Genomic DNA, 19,291 nt, shown 5'->3' on the forward strand with positions numbered 1-19,291 from the left:
ATGAATTTATCAACAAAGAATGTTACTAAACTCTAAGTTAGTTTACCTGCTAATCTCTAAAGGGAAATTATGCAGACCTTTCCACAAGAGGGTAGTGGTTCAGCAGGTCCATCCCCATTTGCCCTGTGCCTTCAGGAGCTGGTTCTGATGACTGGACTCAGAATTTCTCATCTGAACAAAATGTGTGGTTGAGATGGAAATGACTATATAAGCCTCCGTGCAGCAAGAGGTAATTTTAGTGGCCATCAACCAAGCACAGTTTCAAACCTAAGATTTATACCAAAGTGAAAGGCCCTACACAAGTACAAAGATCACTCATCTTTAAAAGATGCAATTTATCCTGACAAGAACAGTTCACATGTGCTTCCAAATTCATCCTAATAAAATTTACTCCAAATTCATAGCAGATTAAGAATTTCATAATTAATTTAGCACAATTCTGTCCCTTTTTTCCATATAAATGAGCTACTTTATTTCCTGGAAAATATCAATAGAATATTACCCTTATTCTAGGACATGAGAATTATTGCACATCAGTAATTCATTTCCCCCTCAATGATTTTCTCAGTTGATTTCTTTTCATCATCTGTTATATTCATTAAAATATATTTTTCATATGAAAGTAGATGTCTAGAGAAGAAAACAAAAATGCTTGCAAGCAAATAGATTATTCATCTCCTCCTGCCCCTCAAACATTCAGTTTATGGCCCAGTAGATAAACAGAGCCTAAATTGAAAAGTTTCACTTACCCTGAGATTCTAGTATTATCTTGAGTTCCTAGGCTGGCAAGGGGCTAGTTTGCAATTTGGTGGACTAAAAAAAAAAAGTTGTCACACAGCCATATCAAACTATCTCTTCTTGTGGAAGATGCTGAGAAAAACAGAGGTGTCACTGAAGTATCTCTGAAAGACACTAAAATCTAACCATCAAAGCCAGCATGGTATGGTTTAGAGTACAGTATGCCCTCTTATTTGATTTTCTAAGACCCAAACTATACCATTTTTCTGGACTCAAGTCAACCAGTTCTTTTATGGTCTTCAGTGAACTTCTAGGCATATTTTCTTACACTTTCTCATTTGAACAGTTTTTGAAAACTGTGGTCTCAAAATTGAATCTAAAGCAAACTGAAAGTGTTTCTAACTGGCTGTAAAACCCATAGGAATTGTGCCAGGGGGCTTATTTTCCTGACTCTGCTGCCAGTTTCCAGAGGGCAGACCCCAGAAGTCTTTATAGGTAAATCATTCACTTTTAAGTCTCCAGAGCTGCTCTGTCACCACCCTGCCTGCTACAAATGAAAATGAACTAGATTGCATCAACCACATGGTCTGAAATCATCAGGGCTCAAATTTCCCCTGTAGAGAACGGTCAGATCAGATCAGATCAGATCAGTCGCTCAGTCGTGTCTGATTCTTTGCGACCCCATGAATCGCAGCACGCCAGGCCTCCCTGTCCATCACCAACTCCCGGAGTTCACTGAGACTCACGTCCATCGAGTCGGTGGTGCCATCCAGCCATCTCATCCTCTGTTGTCCCCTTCTCCTCCTGCCCCCAATCCCTCCCAGCATCAGAGTCTTTTCCAATGAGTCAACTCTTCACATGAGGTGGCCAAAGAACGGTAAGTGCTATTATAAAGAGCCCTCTACCCGAGTCAGTGGCACTTGTGATCACAAACCAGGCGCTGCCCCAACAGCTAGTCAGCAGCCTGCCCAGTTATACACACTCACAAAGGCAGCGAGATACTGCCTGCAGTGTGCCCTGCTGGTATGTGGCCATAGAAATTGTGTGAGAGAGCCAGAGTTAGTAAACTAATAAGCTTTAAATCAAGAAAAAAGTTAGGTGAGCTAAGGGTGTTGAGTGAACTTTTCACAACTGCTTTTTTTTCCTGGGAAACTAGTGAGACATTAAAAATACAGCTCCTGAGCTACGGCACATCAGAGAAGCAATACAAAAACTAGGAAAACCAAACCCCTAAAATCCCAAATATCACTTTGATGCTTGTGGTCAGTTGATTGGGACTAACAAGGAAGGTTTGGTCAAAACAACAAAAACAGCCTCAGCCTTATAAGGCATGATCTACAAAACAAAGACTAGGGCAGATATAGATTATAAGGAATGTTCCCCTTTGACCCCTTTTATCACTAAAAAGTGTACTCCTATAATCAGCTTTCCAGACACCTAAGTATAGCCTGAATAAAATTTCCTACTTTTAAATGAACTGAGTTGACCATAAAGCACTGACTAAAGTAAGGCATGGATCAAAGGTGGCCTTGAGGGAGGAGGTGGGGAGAGATCCAGTAAGTCCCAGCTTTGCCACAAACTGCAGAGGGATATATTTTATAAATAGATATTAAGTTATTTCAGAAAATTTTGAATTTAGAGACAGGTTATTATCTAATTCCAGCCCAGCATAATTCCAGGCACTTGGGAGTTTCTAATAATTAATGTTAAAAACTTCAATTATGTGAAACAAAGTAAAATAATAAAGGAAAATGATACTTGCCCAATTATAAAATAACTATCTTAACAAAATGTAAATTGTAAGAAATGGCTAAATTTTAAATATATTGAGTAAAATAAAACAATTTGAAACAATTATATGTGTATTTTATATATATATATATAATCAGTAATGTACTCTTTTTCTGGAAAGACTTTTAGCTTCTGCTCTAAGTATAAAATTTTCTGATTAGAATCTCAGGAAAACACAGCTTCTAGAACAATTTCTATGGTTTTTATTAGAAACACTTTTAGATTGCTTTTGTGTGTGTGTGTGTAATAAAGTTTTATTAAAGTATAAAGGAGATAAGAGAAAGCTTCTGACATAGGCATCAGAAGGGGGCAGAAAGCGTACCCCCTTGCTAGTCTTCAGCTGGATGTTATATAGTCACTAGCAGTCTGTTAATGAAAGAAAGGAATGTCTTATAATTCAGAATAGCACCAGGCCCCTCGCCCATAAGACGCATTTTGGGATAATCTTGGCACCAAATGGTTTATCTTGGGCCGTAAAATAATTAACTTGAATCTTAAAGAAGGGCAGACCACCATACAAATAGTTTCATTTACATAGATTAGGGGAACAATATCTGAGTATAACATACTGGTTTGTCAAGTAGGTTTTGGGCCAAGAGGCGGAACCGACTTGGAGACAGGGTTTGGAGTAAAGGTGTAGTACATTAGCATAGCTTAAGACAAACATTTCCATAAGAAAAAGGCATTGGTTATCTCTAGGCTCAAGAAAAGCTAACTTCAGGCGAAACCAGGTGTCATTATGGCAACACAGTATTTTAAGAGAAACCTCTCTTTAAATTTGTATAGAGAAGGAAAAAAATATTGCTAGTTTGTTTCCTCCTGCCGCTTAAGAGAGATAAAAATGTCTGACACTTGCAGGCTATTTCCTCCATTTGGAGACCCCTGGCCTTCCTGCCTGTTACCCTTTCATTCCCCCCTTTTCTTTTAGGAGAATTATGTTGCCTAGGGAAAAGGGGCGTCGTTCTCATTCCATAACTACTTCCGAGCTGACAAGGGGCGTTGTCCCTAAATTGGTGAGGCAACATATTCTCCTAATCCTCATATTGAGGATATCTGATCCAGGGGCCCCAAATAGTAGTTGGAGGAAGCTACAGCAGTAGCAGGAGTTTGAGCAACCATTTGTAACTTAAAAGCTTTCATGCGGCTAGAAACAAATCCAGTTATACAATTACAGATGCAGGGAGCAAACAGCAAGAACAAAACAACCAGAATTATTGTAATTGAGATAGTTGTCCACCATGGGGAACTAGTTAACGTCTCCCAAAGTGAGGCAATTGAGGCTTCAGGAGTATCCACGGCCCTAATCATCTTGTTCATGTGGTTAGTAAAATGAGTAACATTCGTGCTCATGTCAGGTATATATGTACAGCATTGGGTATGAATAATGGCACAAGTTCCTCTTTGTGCAGCTGTCAGAATATCTAGAGCCAATCTGTTTTGTAAAACCACCTTTCTAATTTGTGCTTGTTCAGCATTAAGAGCTGAAATAGCCTTTTGAGAATCTTGTAATGCCTGTTGAGTAAAATTAGTCAAAGCATCCACTCGTAACATAACATCTGTAGTTCCCAAAGAGGGAACAAATGCTGCAGCCAAATAATCATACCAATAAAATACAGACCTTGCCCACCGAGTTTTAAGGTGGGGTAAATTAGCAGGCTTTTCTGGAAGCTCTGAAAATATAAAGCCATGAGTAAAGGCTAGACCCAGGGTGCATCTCCCTATCCAACCAGGGGGAAGCCATGCCTGTAGGTAAGAGCCACATATCCAATAAGTCCCATTTGGAGCAAGCCAGTGCGACTGAGATATCCAGTCCCAATTTTTGCCTGGCCAGACAAAGGGAGAACCTGATCTGGGATTGGAAAACACGGGAATGATTACATTGCATGTTTCCTGAGACAAATATCCCAATTGTTTCCAATCATTGTAATTAAGTTGTTGGCTAACTTTTGGGGACGGCTGTGTTTGTTCCCAGCATATAAAGGCAGTAGATATTAAGCGTCCTTTTTCAGGAGTTAGCCATGTAACCTCATCCCATATTTCATAAACGTCAGGTAAAAAACCATCTAGGCCTATTTACCTCATATGTAGAAAAATAGTCATTGAACCGAGACAATGTATAATCAAAATTAAAAGTCACATTATGTCCATAGTTAGAGTACAAAGTGTTGCACCAGTCCATTTTAGGGTTGGTAGATGTCATCAGATGAAGAAGAGGCATCGCATGTGATTGTTGTCAAAGGTATTCACAGACTTGGAGAAAGTCTTTTCCTTGAAGTGGGGATGTCCACCACGGGAAGCCTTCCACTGACGAAGAGGGGAGCGCTCCACAGACCCAGCAGTTTATCCTTTAGATCCTCTCGAGTTGCATAGTTTAAAGTTAGGATTTGAGAACAATCGTGATCAGGTGTTTCATTTTCCTTCTCAGGAAGGAAAGTGGCAGGATTTAAATTTTTACAAACTTTAAGCTTAGTTACTGGTCTTTCTAACAACAACGACTGATACTTAAGAAGCCTACTGTCATCCAAATATTAACCTTAGAATTTAAGATTCCACTCACATCATGAGAAGTCAGTACAGTAAGGTTTCGTCCATTAATTATTTTTAAAGCTTTAGGTGCTAATAAAGCCGCTGTCCCAATTACTCTTAGGCAGTGGGGCCACCCACGTGAAACTACATATAATTCTCTGCTTAGATAAGCAATAGGTTGCTGGTGAGGCCCTCGGGGTTGTGTCAAAACTCCCAATGCCACACCTTTTCTTTCAGTGACAAACAAATTAAATTCTGACCCTGTGGGCAAGCTCAGAGCTGGAGCTTGCCAGGAGAGCAGTCTGAAGGACCTTAAAAGCCTTTTGAGTTTCTAGAGACCAAACCAGTTTGTCGGTTTGGGCCTGCTGAGTTTCAGCTATAAGTTTATATAAAGGCCGGGCAAGTTCCCCCTAACCCGGAATCCAAATGCGACAGTAACCTGTGATTCCCAAAAATCCTCTCAATTGTCTTAAAGTCATAGGTAGGGGGTGATTTAGTATAGGTTTAATTCTCTCAGGGCCTATGGCCCTAGTCCCTTCTGATATGATTAGGCCCAGATATCTAACCGATTGTTGACAAAGCTGAGCCTTTTCTCTTGATGTCTTGTAACCACAGTCTGCCAGAAAGTTTAAGAAATCTTCTGAGGCTCGCAAACAAGCTTCCTCTGTCTCAGCACAGAGCAAAATATCATCTACATACTGTAACACCACTGCTTCAGAGCTATTAAAGTTTTGTAGATCCAGTGACAAAGTTTGTCCGAATAAGTGAGGACTGTCACGAAATCCCTGGGGCAAAACTGTCCAGGTTAATTGAGAAGCTGGCTGCGTAGGGTCTTCAAAGGCAAATAGGAATTGCCTTTCTTCCGCCAAAGGCACTGAATAGAAGGCATCCTTTAAGTCAATTACTGAGAAATATTTGGCCCATTCAGGAATTTCAGACAATAGAGTATAAGGATTAGGCACCACGGGGTGTAAAGGAACTACAGCCTCATTTATTATTCGTAAATCTTGAACTAGTCTCCATTTACCATTCGATTTCTTTATACCCAAAATAGGAGTGTTGCAAGGACTGTTACATGGAATTAATAGTCCCTGCTCCTTTAAATTTTCAATGATGGGTTTTAACCCTTCCTTAACTACGTTTCAGTGGATACTGCTTCTTATGTGGAAATACGTGCGGGTCTTTGAGCTTAACAACTACAGGAATAGCATTTTGTGCTCGACCCACAGATTTTCCATCAGCCCATACTCTAGGATTTACGTTTTGTTTAACTAAAGGGAGAGAAAGGGAGGGCTCCATATTCATGAAAACAGAGGCATGGACCTTGCTCAGTATATCCCTTCCCAAAAGGGGTGAGGGAGATTCTGGCACGATCAGAAACTCGTGTGAAAACAGCACAGAATCCCAGTTGCAAGATAAAGAATAACTGAAATAATACCTTTTGGCTCGTCCAGACAGTCCCATTACGGAAGCGGATCGGGAAAAAAGTGGGCCAGGGGCTTCAGTAAGCACAGAATAAGTTGCCCCAGTATCTAAAAGTAAATCGACGGATTGGCCCCCCACAACTATTAATACCCGGGGTTCCTCAGGTGTAATTAGGACGGGAGCTTGTGTGGGGACCCCCGGGCACCTTCAGTCCTGATTGTCTTGAGAGTCCGACCCGGGAGACCTACGCCTCTGGGGGCAGTCTCTCTTCCAGTGTGGTCCTTTGTAGACCGGACATGGAGCCAGGGGCGGCTTAGATGCCTAAGGGCAATCCCGCTTGAGGTGCCCCTCCTTTCCACAGTAGTAGCAAGCCCATCCCTTTTCACCTGGGCCCCTCTGGGCATTTTTCTCAGGCTGTTTAAGAACATTTTTCATAGCCATGGCGAAGGCTTCCGCCTTTTCCTTTGTCTTTTTTTGCCTTTCTTTCTTTTCCTCATATTCCCTACCATAATAGACTGAGCCAGTTGTAACTGATTTGGTCCATACGCCTGTTTTAATAGCTTACGGCGGCGGATATCTGGAGCCGACTGAGTGAGAAATCTATCCTTTAAGATCACTTTTTCCTCTTCACTTTCGGGATCAATCTCAGTGAATCAGCGAAGGCCTTCTCTCAGTCTATCTAGGAATTTACCAGGAGCTTCTTTCTCCTCCTGTTCTATATCTGCCAATTTGCCATAGTTTAAAGGCTTAGAACGCGCCTGCCTAAGTCCTTCAAGAATACATCTAACAAAATGACTCTGATCCCATCTTCCTTTAGCTGTGTTGTAGTCCCAGTCTGGTTCTATAGTTGGGACCGCCTGATTCCCAGTGGGGAGGGCCGCTATCTCGTTCTCCCTCTTCCCTACTGATTCATTAACCAAGCCATTCATCTCCATAAGCAACCGCTTTTCCCAAAACTCGAGTCTTTGACTCAGGAGTCAGCGTTTGTCCCAAGATATACATCACATCCTTCCAAGTGAGGTCATAAAGCAGAGTAACACCTTTAAAAGCTCTAATATATTTTTCTGGGTCATCTAAATAGTCTCCCAGATCCTCCTTGATTCTTTGTATTTCTTGATAAGAAAAAGGCTTATTAACTCTCACAGACTGATTATTTCTCCCAGTGGGTGTTTCATAAAGAGGCAACAGCTTGTGTGGCTGTTCCTCAGTCTCTCTGGCTGCTCTGCGCATATGATCCCAGGGATAGATTGGAGAAACCTGTTTTTCCTCTTCTTTTTGTCTCCTGTCCTCCATCTCATCTCTTACTTCGATGGTCTGAGTTTCTACTGAAACCAGAGTAGTCTGAGGTCGTACTGAGACAGGAGTTGTTTGGACCTCCATGTGGGCAGTTTGAATCCCAGTTTGGAGTCCCCCGCACGGGGGCAGAGTAAGAGGACAGGAGGGAGCTGAAGGTTTCACGCCCAAATCTATACCCTTAGGACATAAGTCTGGCATATTTCGCAGAGAGAAAAAGGGCAACACATATGCTTCTTCTACCCATTTCCCTTGTTCCTTACAGAACCGGTCTAATTGTAGAACAGTATTATGCTTAAGAGACCCTCCAACTGGCCACCGTTCGCCGTCCTCCAATGGATACCGTGGCCATGCAGTATCACATAGGAAGACCAGGTGTATCTTCTTCAAGCCCTGGGGATCAAATCTATCCCAGTTTTTCAGGACACAGTTCAAAGGAGTGAGGCTGGAATTGTTAGCTCCCATCTGTAAGAGAGAAAAAAAGCGACCAGCGCCATTTTTTCTACCGGAGGCGTCCCTCCCTGATCTAGATGGGGGTGTAGACAGACGTTACACCAAAAGCTTTTCCTTCCTAGTCGGACTTAGTCTGTCCCTTACCGACGCAGGCGCCGTACTCGTCCCTCCCGGTTCTACCACCGAGATGGGGTGGGGATGTACCAGGGGTAGACTTGATAGCATCCCTACTTGACGTCCAGCTCCTCACCCTTAACCTTGCTTGCCTCTGATGTCACCCGGGGTGAATCAGAGTAACCTTCTGGAATGCCTCCCAAGCTAAAACCGCTGTGGGAAATATTAGTCACCTGAGTGCCTGTGCACGACCCTGAGTATTTCCTGACCACAATAAGACCAACACGAACATAAAACTGTGATGTTCTTTCCAAGCATCACCACACCAGTATAACAGCCTCCTCTGATCCACTAAGAGCTGGCGTTACCAAAGGGAAAAAAAACCCATCGCAGTCCCAATCTGAGTAACCTTTAACCTCAGAGATGTTCTGGGAGCTAGAGCTCCATCTAGCTTCTGAACTTTGATTCCTAGCGAGGCTAGGTGCTTTCTTGACTACCAATCCAAGTTTGGGACCTAAGCCACAGTATACAGTAACAATATAGATCACAAGTCTCTTGAAAGTCTATGATCCGATAGATTAGGTTAGTACTTCTAATTCCCAAGGAGTTATGAAATGGTCAAAGAGACCGAAAAGCTTGACCGAGAAAGGAGAGTTCGGTCCACACGCTTTGCCCATTTCTGGTCGGTTCCCAAAGGAGACACTGGGTGCCTCTTGGCATTGGCAGGTCGGTATAATGCCCCGACAGGTTTCTGCCATAAGCCGTATGAGATCACCGTGGAACTGCAGAGCAGGGCTCCTAACTTGCTTCACGCAGGACATGCCATTCATTCACACAAGCACACGGTAGAGTTAGTAAAGCACAGCAGAAAACGTGTTCGCTAAGAGAACAAAGAACTAAAGCTCCAAGCATCTTTACTTTGTCCTGAAGGATCCCGGACGAGCCCCCAAGATGAAAGGTTGTTGTTGAATCATGCGAATACACCGGGATTCTTGGCCCCTGGAGGAGAAGAATTCAATCCGGGGCCAGAGACGAGGCTTGATCGCTCAGAGCTTTTGTGTAATAAAGTTTTATTAAAGTATAAAGGAGATAGAGAAAGCTTCTGACATAGGCATCAGAAGGGGGCAGAAAGAGTACCCCCTAGATTGCTTTTGATTCAAGAAACCATAGACTTCAAACAGTGTTCAAATGAGAATGTATAAGAAAATACAACCACATATCCATTTTATAAATTTAAGCCACAAAGGTCATGGAAGACCAGTCGGTTTGTCCTGCAAATGGCACACATACTGGGGGAGGGGAGTGTAGGAGGAGGGGGACAATAAATGGAGGACAGAAACCCAAAGAGAAGTGTGCCCCTAAGGCAGCTGAATGGCTCTCTCTTCCTTTTTCTTGACAGTGTTCAGATTAGCCCATAAGATCATGAGGAAAAGAGCACACACAGGTGGATTTACACTTCATTCTTCCCTACTCCCACCTGCTTAGGAAAATGGCTGCAAGAAGCTAAGCCACACAGCCAGCCATGGAATAAAGTTGTGGGAAGGCTTCTGAGGAAGCCTGCAAATGAACTTCTGTAACCTTTGTTGGTCTTTTAAAACTTGTTATTTATCTTCCTTAGTAGCTTGGGCAGTAACACTTCAGTGAGTCCTCTCTAATTTCAACAAGTGTCAAAATGGCAATAAAAAATTAACTATTTTTTAAGTATTATATAACCATTCTTTATTCTATATAATAATGAGCTGTCTCATATATAACTGACTTGGTTACAAAATTTATTGTGTTCCTCAAGAAATCCCATTTTCTTAAAATTTACATTTAGTTCATTTAAAAGAATCATTTTATAATTGGGCAAGCTTCATCTGTTTTCTTCATTATTTCATATAATTGAGGTTTTCTAATTTAATTAAAAAAATAAGCAGTCTAACTGAATAAGTATAATTTCCTTCTCCCTCTCTGGCCTTTTCTTTGGATTTTAAACTGATTTTCTCTTGAAGAGCAGTAAAAGGCTCAGCTGAAACAAATTCAAGCATTTGTGATCTCTTCTATCCTTTTTCCCCCACTTCTCTCCACTTGAGTCATAAAGCTGTCCTATAGATGAGCTACCAGGAGACACCTAGCTCAGATCACATTCAGATTTGTAGATAGTGCCTAGTATTCTACATATCACATCCTTCATTCACTCAATCAGTCAGTTGTCTTTTCAAGCAAATAGTTTCCAAGCAGGCCTTCAGAAAAACTAACAGAATTTTAAGTGCCACAAGTGGACCAGGGAAGGTGATCTAAAGAGAGTCTTTGGCAGTGCTCCTCCTCAACTTCAGCTTCCCTCTTCCCTCTTCTGATCACCACAAGGCAACCAACCTTCTCAGGCTGCCCAGTCTTAATCACAATTGCCTGTTGGTGTTAACTTTTTTTAAGGAGACAGGGAATTATGGAGGTGGTGGTGGTTCTTATACAAAACAGTACTCTACCAGATGATGACTTTATGGGACCAATGGCCCACACCAGGCCTTGCCAGGTCCTTCCCAGCACATCCCACACTTGCTTGCCCACCAAGATAGTCATAAAGCTGCAGAAGGAACCAGGGCTTAAGAGTTTTGCCATTTTAATTTGCACCTTTTTCATTTACCATTTACTACTCTCCTATTGTCTTTCTCTCCTGTTTTAACCATTCTGTTTTACCACTATCTTGCATTCTTCTGCATTCCTCCCTTTTTGCCTCATACATCCACATAAAGCAAAGTGCCAGAGCTTTTGAAAATGGAGTTTAGACCACAGTTTCCTGTGGGACACAAATAGCCCTATGAAAAATATGCGCTGACTTAGGAAGTCATGGCATTAATGACTACATCTACTTAATTCTCCCAGAGTATCCTCCTCTGAGGTTGCTCCACTACTCAAGACCTTTAGTAACTAGCAATCAACTGGCATATTTGGAGAATATCACCTGCTGCCCACAGTTACAGCAAAGAGAAAATTAATTATTTAAGAAGCTAAGAGGCCAGACAACTATTCTAGCCAATATTTCCAACATGCCAAAAGATAATCTTTCAATATGGGAAACTCAGTCCAAACAGTCCATATAGAATAAGAAAGTAATTTTGATACTTAGCAATTCCAAACAAAACAACCATAAAAAAGGGAGTGAGCTCCTTACACCAGACCCAACTGAAAATTAGTACAGCAGATGAAAATGGTCTAGACAGAGACAGTTTAGCTGCCATTAAGAAAAGGAGTGCTGCTGCTGCTGCTGCTAATTCGCTTCAGTTGTGTCCGACTCTGTGCGACCCCATAGACAGCAGCCCACCAGGCTCCCCCGTCCCTGGGATTCTCCAGGCAAGAACACTGGAGTGGGTTGCCATTGCCTTCTCCAATGCATGAAAGTGAAAAGTGGAAGTGAAGTCGCACAGTCGTGTACGACTCTTCGCAACCCCATGGACTGCAGCCCACCAGGCTCCTCCATCCATGGGATTTTCCAAGCAAGAGTACTGAGTGGGGTGCCATTGCCTTCTCCAAATCTTCTACTAGAAGCACATTTTCAAAATATATATATAGATCTATAGACTGCTAGAACAGAAAAACATATTGGAGATCATAAAGCAAGGTGACAGTTCAAAGTCACAAAGCTCAGAATGAAACAAAGCAGAGCTAGAACGCATCCTTCCTAAATTCCAGCCCAGTTTTCATCCTTCTCCACACGTTGCCCTTCCCTGCTCAACATGGCTTTGCTCCATGTTCAAATACTGCAACCTATAGAAAACCAGAGCCTCCATCATTAAAACTTTAATAAAATAGGTTAAAGTCCCTCATTCAAATACATCTCAGCCTCCCTGGTGGCTCAGATGGTAGAGAATCTGCCTCCAATGTGGGAGACCCAGGTTCAATCCCTGGGTTGGGAAGATCCCCTGGAGAAGGGAATGACAATGCACTCCAGTATTCTTGCCTGGAGAATCCCATGGACAGAGGATCCTGGAGGGTGGGCTATAGTCCATGGGGTCACAAAGAGTCAGACATGACTGATTGACTAACACTTTCACTTTCAGTATAACCCAAGGAGAGAGAAACAGGTGTGGCGAAAAAAAAAAAAACACCTGGATGGGGAGCTAGGCTTTCCCAATGACTCGTTATGTTTCCTTGTTCCAATCTCTTACCCTCTTAGAACTCTCATGGATCTCTAAGGCCTCTTCCTGCTTTCATATCTTATGGAACTAGAAGATCATTCTGACCCAGAAATGTGAAGCCTGGCACCCCAAAATATGGCTTTCACAGAAACAAGGAAATTTTCTCTGGTCAAAAATCCAGAAGTCATCTTGATTCCTCACTTTCACCCATACAGCGATCTTCTGGACTCTTCCTTCAAGGCACATCTGGCATAAGATCAATTCACACTTCCATTGCCACCTTTTCCTACTCAGAGTCCTTCCAATGGCCAACAAGGTTCAGGGGTATGACTCCCCATGGCCTCTCCTGCTTCATCACCTGCTGCCCTCTCCTCTGATACTGCCCTCCATGTGTACTGTTCCTCGTGTACTGTTCCTCCTGGACTGTTCTCACATGTGAAGCCACTGTTCTCATTTCTTCACTTCCTTCAGGTCTTTGCCCAACTATCTCTTCAGAGAGACTTTCTTCAGCCAGTCAGTATAAAGACTACCCACCCACCCCTAGGACTCTCCAGCCTTTCTATTTTTTTCATAACACTTATCAGTCCCACTCTATTTTTAGTTGTCATTTCCCTCCTTACCCATGTGAATGTATGCTGCATAAAGACAAGATCTGGTTGACCATGCCAGAACAAGAAAGTCCATTTGAGAATTCCAGGAGGCTGGTAAATACCCCTCCATTGCTTTTCAGATGGGATCCAAACTATCCTACTACCTTCTTAGTAAAGATGCTTCTGCTAAATTTCTGCAGAAATCATTCCACTTCCTGTTATTTCCCAAACTGAACAATATCTGCCCTTGATAGTTTCAGAAGAGAGTACTTTCAATGAAACAAGCTCTGAAAGCCTTTTTGGCAGACAGTGAGGAAACACTGGCAGAGTGATTTTCAGCAAGGTTGTGTTCAAGTCTCTCAACAAGTTGGGTTACACATGTCATTTACAATCACTGGAGCTACTTGGTTTAAACTTTTCAGGCTGGGTGTGTGGCAATGAGTGAGGCAAGCCGCAGGCGCCAAGTGGTTAATTATATTTTCATTGCTAATTGCAGGCAGTTCTCTATGATTTTCTCACAATGGAAAGAACATCAATCCATTTGAGAGTTCTCCCAATTTCCCTTTCTATCCTCCAAGGTCAATGAGTTCCCTTCTGGGTAAAGGAACCATTCTACTCTGTTATCCCTATTCTCCAGCAATTATAAGGCTGTTGTTCTCAGGCTTTATGAAAGAGTTTCCCTCTTTACATTTGTGTTTCAACTGTCCATTCATAAACTGGGCTTTCTTCAATCCTTTTCCCCAAACTGTCTAATCTAAACCTAGAAAACAGGAAATGCTGCCTCTGAGTAATTCCTACGGCATCCTCTCCCCTGATACACTTCTGTTAGGCTTGAGGTCCTCTTTCCTTTCTTTCTCCTCTTTTGAATAAAACTGTTAAACTTAGGACACCAAACAGGAGATGCTGGTGGAGCTGCAGTGTAGTGAAAACCATTGCTTAAAATACCATGAGAAAGTAACAACAGGGTCTGTGTCTGAGAAAATGTCCCTGAAACATCATCCAAAGATGGGAAAGTCTTTTTTTATGATGTTGTGAAGAACTGACTCCAAACCTGCTGCTGCTGCTGTGTCGCTTCAGTCGTGTCCGACTCTGTGTGACCCCATAGATGGCAGCCAACCAGGCTTCCTGTCCCTGGGATTTTCCAGGCAAGAACACTGGAGTGGGTTGCCATTTCCTTCTCCAATGCATAAAAGTGAAAAGTGAAAGTGAAGTTGCTCAGTCGTGTCCGACTCTAGCGACCCCATGGACTGCAGCCTACCAGGCTCCTCTGTCCATGGGATTTTCTAGGCAAAAGTACTGGAGTGGGGTGCCATTGCCTTCTCTGGACTCCAAACCTGGAACCTCATAAAGCCATGGAGTTGAGTCTCCAATCTTTTATCTTACACATCTTCAGGAAGGAACAAGTCTAGCTGTATGTCACAGACAAACCCTCTGATACAAAGTGGAAAGGATCTTCCTTCACTGAGAAGATTACAAAAATGCTGCTTTTTTCCATTAAACAGTTTCCCTGGTGGCATCCCACTTATTTTCCCCATTAAATAGTTTCCCTGGTAGCATCCCACCACACTGCTCTTTCAGCCTCACCGACAGATGTCCACCAGCTGGTCCAGCTCAGGGCAGCTACACTCGTACATATCCCGGCAGCTCCCGTGGCTCTGGTTCATTAACTCCCCAAGCAGCTGGACCATGTTGTCAGGTGTTTCTTCACATATCTTCTTGAACTGGAGCACTCTCGCAGCCTCACTGTACACGTGCTTTGCCCGCTGGTAGAGTTTGAAGGTGAGCACTTAGGAAGGAAGATTATGGTGGACAGAGTTAGAAATAGTTACTGGACAGGAAAAAAAAAATTTTTTCTAAAGAAAAAAAGTTACTGGACAATTCAGTGCAAAGAAAAATACAGTTATTGAGAACTTCCATTTCTGTCTTTATTATTAATACCTTAGATTTTAAATAGGTCTTTCTGAAAGATTTCCTTATAGTCTAAATTACTCTCTTTTCAAGTCAATTTTACTTTAAGGTCACACATCTAGAAAGTGGCAGAGCAGAACAAGTCATGACGTCTTACCCCATAGCCACATTCTTTCCACTGTGATCCACCAGAAAGAACCCCTGAAAATGCTTATACTAGAACTTTTATTTACAAAAATGTTTCTTAGAGATAAGCACAATTACTTCTGTATGTGTGTGTGTAAAAAACACATGTATATATGTGTATATACTGTAGCATTATTTATCACAGCAGAAACTAAGAATGAATCCACATTGCTAACAACAGAAAATACTTTTAAAATCATGCTACATCTATTAAAAATATTATGCTATACTATTGGTGCTAAAGCATTCTATTACTCCATGGGAAATTGTTCATTATTAAGTGAACACATAAAATATGAAACTGTACATTTTAATTTTAAAAATTATAAGAAAGCACCAAAATGTTAACAGTCATCATCTCTGTGGTGCATTGTGGGCGGCTTTACTTTCTCCTTGACGTATTTCTGTGCCTTCCAGATTATCTGGAATGACTCTTACTTCAGTTATAGAAACAAGCCCTACTGCATTGACTGTGTTTATAGTACCCATATGTTCCCTTGAATAACAACCAAAACCTTCTTACCATTTTCACTCATGCTGAACAGTGGCTGAGTGAGTGGGGTGCCTCTGGGAAAAACTTGAAAAATACATGGAGGCTAATCTGCCTGACCTGCTGGGAAGAGCCTGGGCTCTCCAAAGGTCTGTCATATCTTCTCAGCCATGAGACAACTCACTGTACTCAAGTTGCTATTTCAATAGAGCTCTATTTCTCCATCTTCAAAATGAAGTTGAAAATTATTTCTCAGGATCCTTCCAGCTCTAACATTTTAGATTCTGTGAAGAACTCCCTCCAAGCATTCCCCCCATATTGTTATATTTTGAGAAGAAGATGATAATTGTTCTACTTTCTGCTGTTATCTACTCTGCTATCTGCCCCAGGAGGCTGACTTGGATGGACTACACCAGTGGGCTCCCTTGTCTTTAGATTAGAAAAAGGGAGAATATCAACGAGAGGTGGGAGGGAAGAGAGTGAAGTTGTAGGATCTCTCCCTGGCTCCCTCCTTGCAGAGCTACCTGAAACTGGCCCCTGTCCCCACAACTGAAGGACACTGAACATACTTTCAAGGCAGCCTTTTCTACATGATTCTCTCTTCCAGGATCTGCCTCCAGGTTCCTCTCCCCTAGAATATTACTGCTTTTTCAGTAGTGCTTTTATAATTTTATATTAAAAAATACCAAATGCATGACAACATACTTAACAACCAACAAATTATGTTCAAGTTTTAGGTTACATTTTTCCCCTCCACAGTACCACCCTCATAACTCATATACTTATCATATACTTTCCATAGTAATTGTCTGCACAAAGTTTGCCAACTCCTGAAGACAGAAACCAGGTCTTCTGGTTCCAAGCATTTGATAGTCTGCAACCTGGTACTCCACAGAACCTTCACCAGTGCCTTATGTGACAAGACCACAGTGCGTGTTCACTGTTGGACATTCAGAAGGATGATTTAACTCCAGTTCAAAATCAAGATACCTCCATTTAGACACTGTTATTCAAAAAAAAAAGTGCCAGTACTCACAGCTTACTAAAAATGTACAAGTTGAGGAAAGGGGACAGCCAGATTCCCTTTGGTATTGAATCTATAACTACTGATACTACATAGGATGAAAAATAAGTCAAAAAATGAACTTACAAGTTAAATGTAGGTGGGGATAAAAATATAACAACATGCTTTGCTCCATCAGTAGCCAGGTCATGTGACTCAGTGCACACTGCAGTGTGAATTTGTTATTTCTATCAATAGGTTCAATGGAAATAGGAATATTACATATTATTGAGAATTGTTATATATTAAAATATATTATTTTAGGGTCTAGGTATCAAAATATCTTAAGGTAAGAAAGTCTTAACAATACCCAATACTGGCACATAGCATCTGCAACAAAGTTGTCTGAAGAAAAAGCACTAGTAGATTTAACAAGAACTCCTTCAAAATCCCTGAACAGAGAAAGGAAAAGATGGGCCATTGATAGGCATGTATCTACATTAGACAGTACCAATAATTTTATACATGTTAATATAATCCATGTATATAAAGAAAGCTGAGTGCCAAAGAATTGATGCTTTTGAACTTTGGTGTTGGAGAAGACTTGAGAGTCCCTTGGACTGCAAGGAGGTCCAATCAGTCTATCCTAAAGGAGATTAGTCCTGAGTGTTCACTGGATGGACTGAGGTTGAAGCTCAAACTCCAATACTTTGGCCACGTGGTGCAAAGAGCTGACTCACTTGAAAAGACCCTGATGCTGGGAAAGATTGAGAGCAGGAGGAGAAGGGGACGACAGAAGATGAGATGGTTGGATGACATCACCGACTCGATGGACGTGGGTTTGGGTGGACTCTGGGAGTTGGTGATGGACAGGGAGGCCTCGCATGCTATGGTCCATGGGGTCGCAAAGAGTCAGACACAACTGAGCGACTGAACTGAACTGAACTGAATATAATCCAGATTATAGAATACACATTTTGAAAAGGAGGAAAATGACTATGGTAACTATAGTTTAAAAATATTCTTTTTAAAAGTTGACAATGAAACAAAATGTTTAAAATTCTAGCTTTAGGATTCCATATGTTTCAGTTTTATTTGTGAACTATTTCACCTCCCTCATGGGCCAAGTTGCAAAAGGAGAACACAGGGGTAGGGTGGAGGGCATACATAAGAAGAGAATATTGGTTCATTTTTCCTGTAGTGTCTCATTTCCAAAAAATCATCTAGTTTCCAGGTCCACTGACATTTATGGCTGCAGCACAAAAGGCACAATAAAGCAACATCCACTAACATTGTAAAATAGTGCTATTTAGCTGACAAATTGCTCTGCTATGTCACAATTTGCAAAGAATTTCTTAAACTTCAAATTATATACAGGACAACAAAGGAAATACAATAGCATGTTCCATACGCCCATCACCTAGACTGAACAATAATTTTTTGCAATATTTTCTTCAATATTTTGCTAGTGTTTTAAAATAAATTATACATGTGACATTTCCTTCCTATATATTTCAGAGTGCAACTCTATAAAATAAGGATATTTTCTTACGTAACCTCTGTATCATTATCACATCTAACAAAATTACCAATGATTCCTTAACACCGTCTCATATTCAATCCATATTTAAATTTTCCCAGTTGTTTCAATTTCAATTTACAGCAAGATCCAAGCAAAGTCCACACATTATATTCAGTCTTATGTTTAATAAGTCTCTTTTAATCAAGAATTCACAGTGATTTTTGATACTCTGGAATGTCAATGTCATATATATATATAATACAAATATATCCTGTAATAAAATTCAATACCAACAACAACAACAAACAGTCCATTAGCAAGAGCGTGCTTTGGTTTTCCTCTAGGACTACACAGTTCTTTAAGATTAAATATTTTTCCTTTAGGATTAAATATTCTCAAGTAGAAACTATCTAGAGAGAGGTGGGTTTTTTTTGTATTAAACCTCAGGACTGGTGTTCTGATTTGTGATAAGAAACATTCAGAAGGTACTGAGCAGATTACTAGAACCTCCCTGTGTCTACTCTGTTTTGTTGAGTGTTTCATAGCAAGGCTTCAGGACAGGAATGTCTAATGAGGACTCTCGCTGGGTGTTCTGAAGGTGCGTGAGAGACTGCCATGGCTCACACCCCCTGAACAGTAGTAACTCAGACAACAAAGGAAAGGGCAGAAAGGGCATCTGTTTTTAATTGTGATACAAATGTCTTGCCAAAGGCTACAACAGATTTGGAGACCACCCTTTGGGAGGGAAAGCAGTTCTGCATTGGCTGGACATCACAAATGCTCTCTGGATCCAGGGTTGTGGCTTGTTATAGGCTGGCAATTCAGCAGGTCTCTGTTGTGTAGATACCAGAAAATCCAAGAAAATCTGAAACTCTGTGGACAAAGCTTTCTTCCTTGTCCAGTTAACTTTTAAAATGGATGCTTCATCTCTCTTATAATCCTTGAGGGCAATTATTAAAGGATGAAGGAATTGTTTCTTACTGCATGAATGCTCACTGCTATATGACTACTTCCAACACAAATATTGTTTAAGAATATAATACCAGGTGCCATTTTCCTGAAACATTGCCAGTGTCCTATCCTATCCATGGGAAATCTGAGGCTTCAAAGTAGGATATGTCATGTGAATTCTAA

General features: G+C 41.4%; 1 protein-coding gene across 5 annotated transcripts in view; it reads right to left on the reverse strand.

Moving 5' to 3' along the window:
* The window catches only part of GALK2 (galactokinase 2), a 168,561-nt gene that overhangs the window by 1,087 nt on the left and 148,183 nt on the right, over positions 1–19,291 (reverse strand). For 4 of the 5 annotated variants that reach the window (XM_055538011.1, XM_055538010.1, XM_055538012.1 and 1 more), the window contains one exon: positions 14,633–14,834. In XM_055538011.1, coding sequence (XP_055393986.1) covers positions 14,633–14,834 — 202 coding nt within the window. Of the gene's footprint in view, positions 1–6,545; positions 8,239–14,632; positions 14,835–19,291 lie in introns of those variants that run through there. The other variant, XM_055538013.1, reaches the window with a different exon arrangement.

This window comes from Bubalus kerabau, chromosome 10, assembly GCF_029407905.1.
Source record: "Bubalus kerabau isolate K-KA32 ecotype Philippines breed swamp buffalo chromosome 10, PCC_UOA_SB_1v2, whole genome shotgun sequence".
NCBI classification, from domain to species: Eukaryota; Metazoa; Chordata; class Mammalia; order Artiodactyla; family Bovidae; genus Bubalus; species Bubalus kerabau.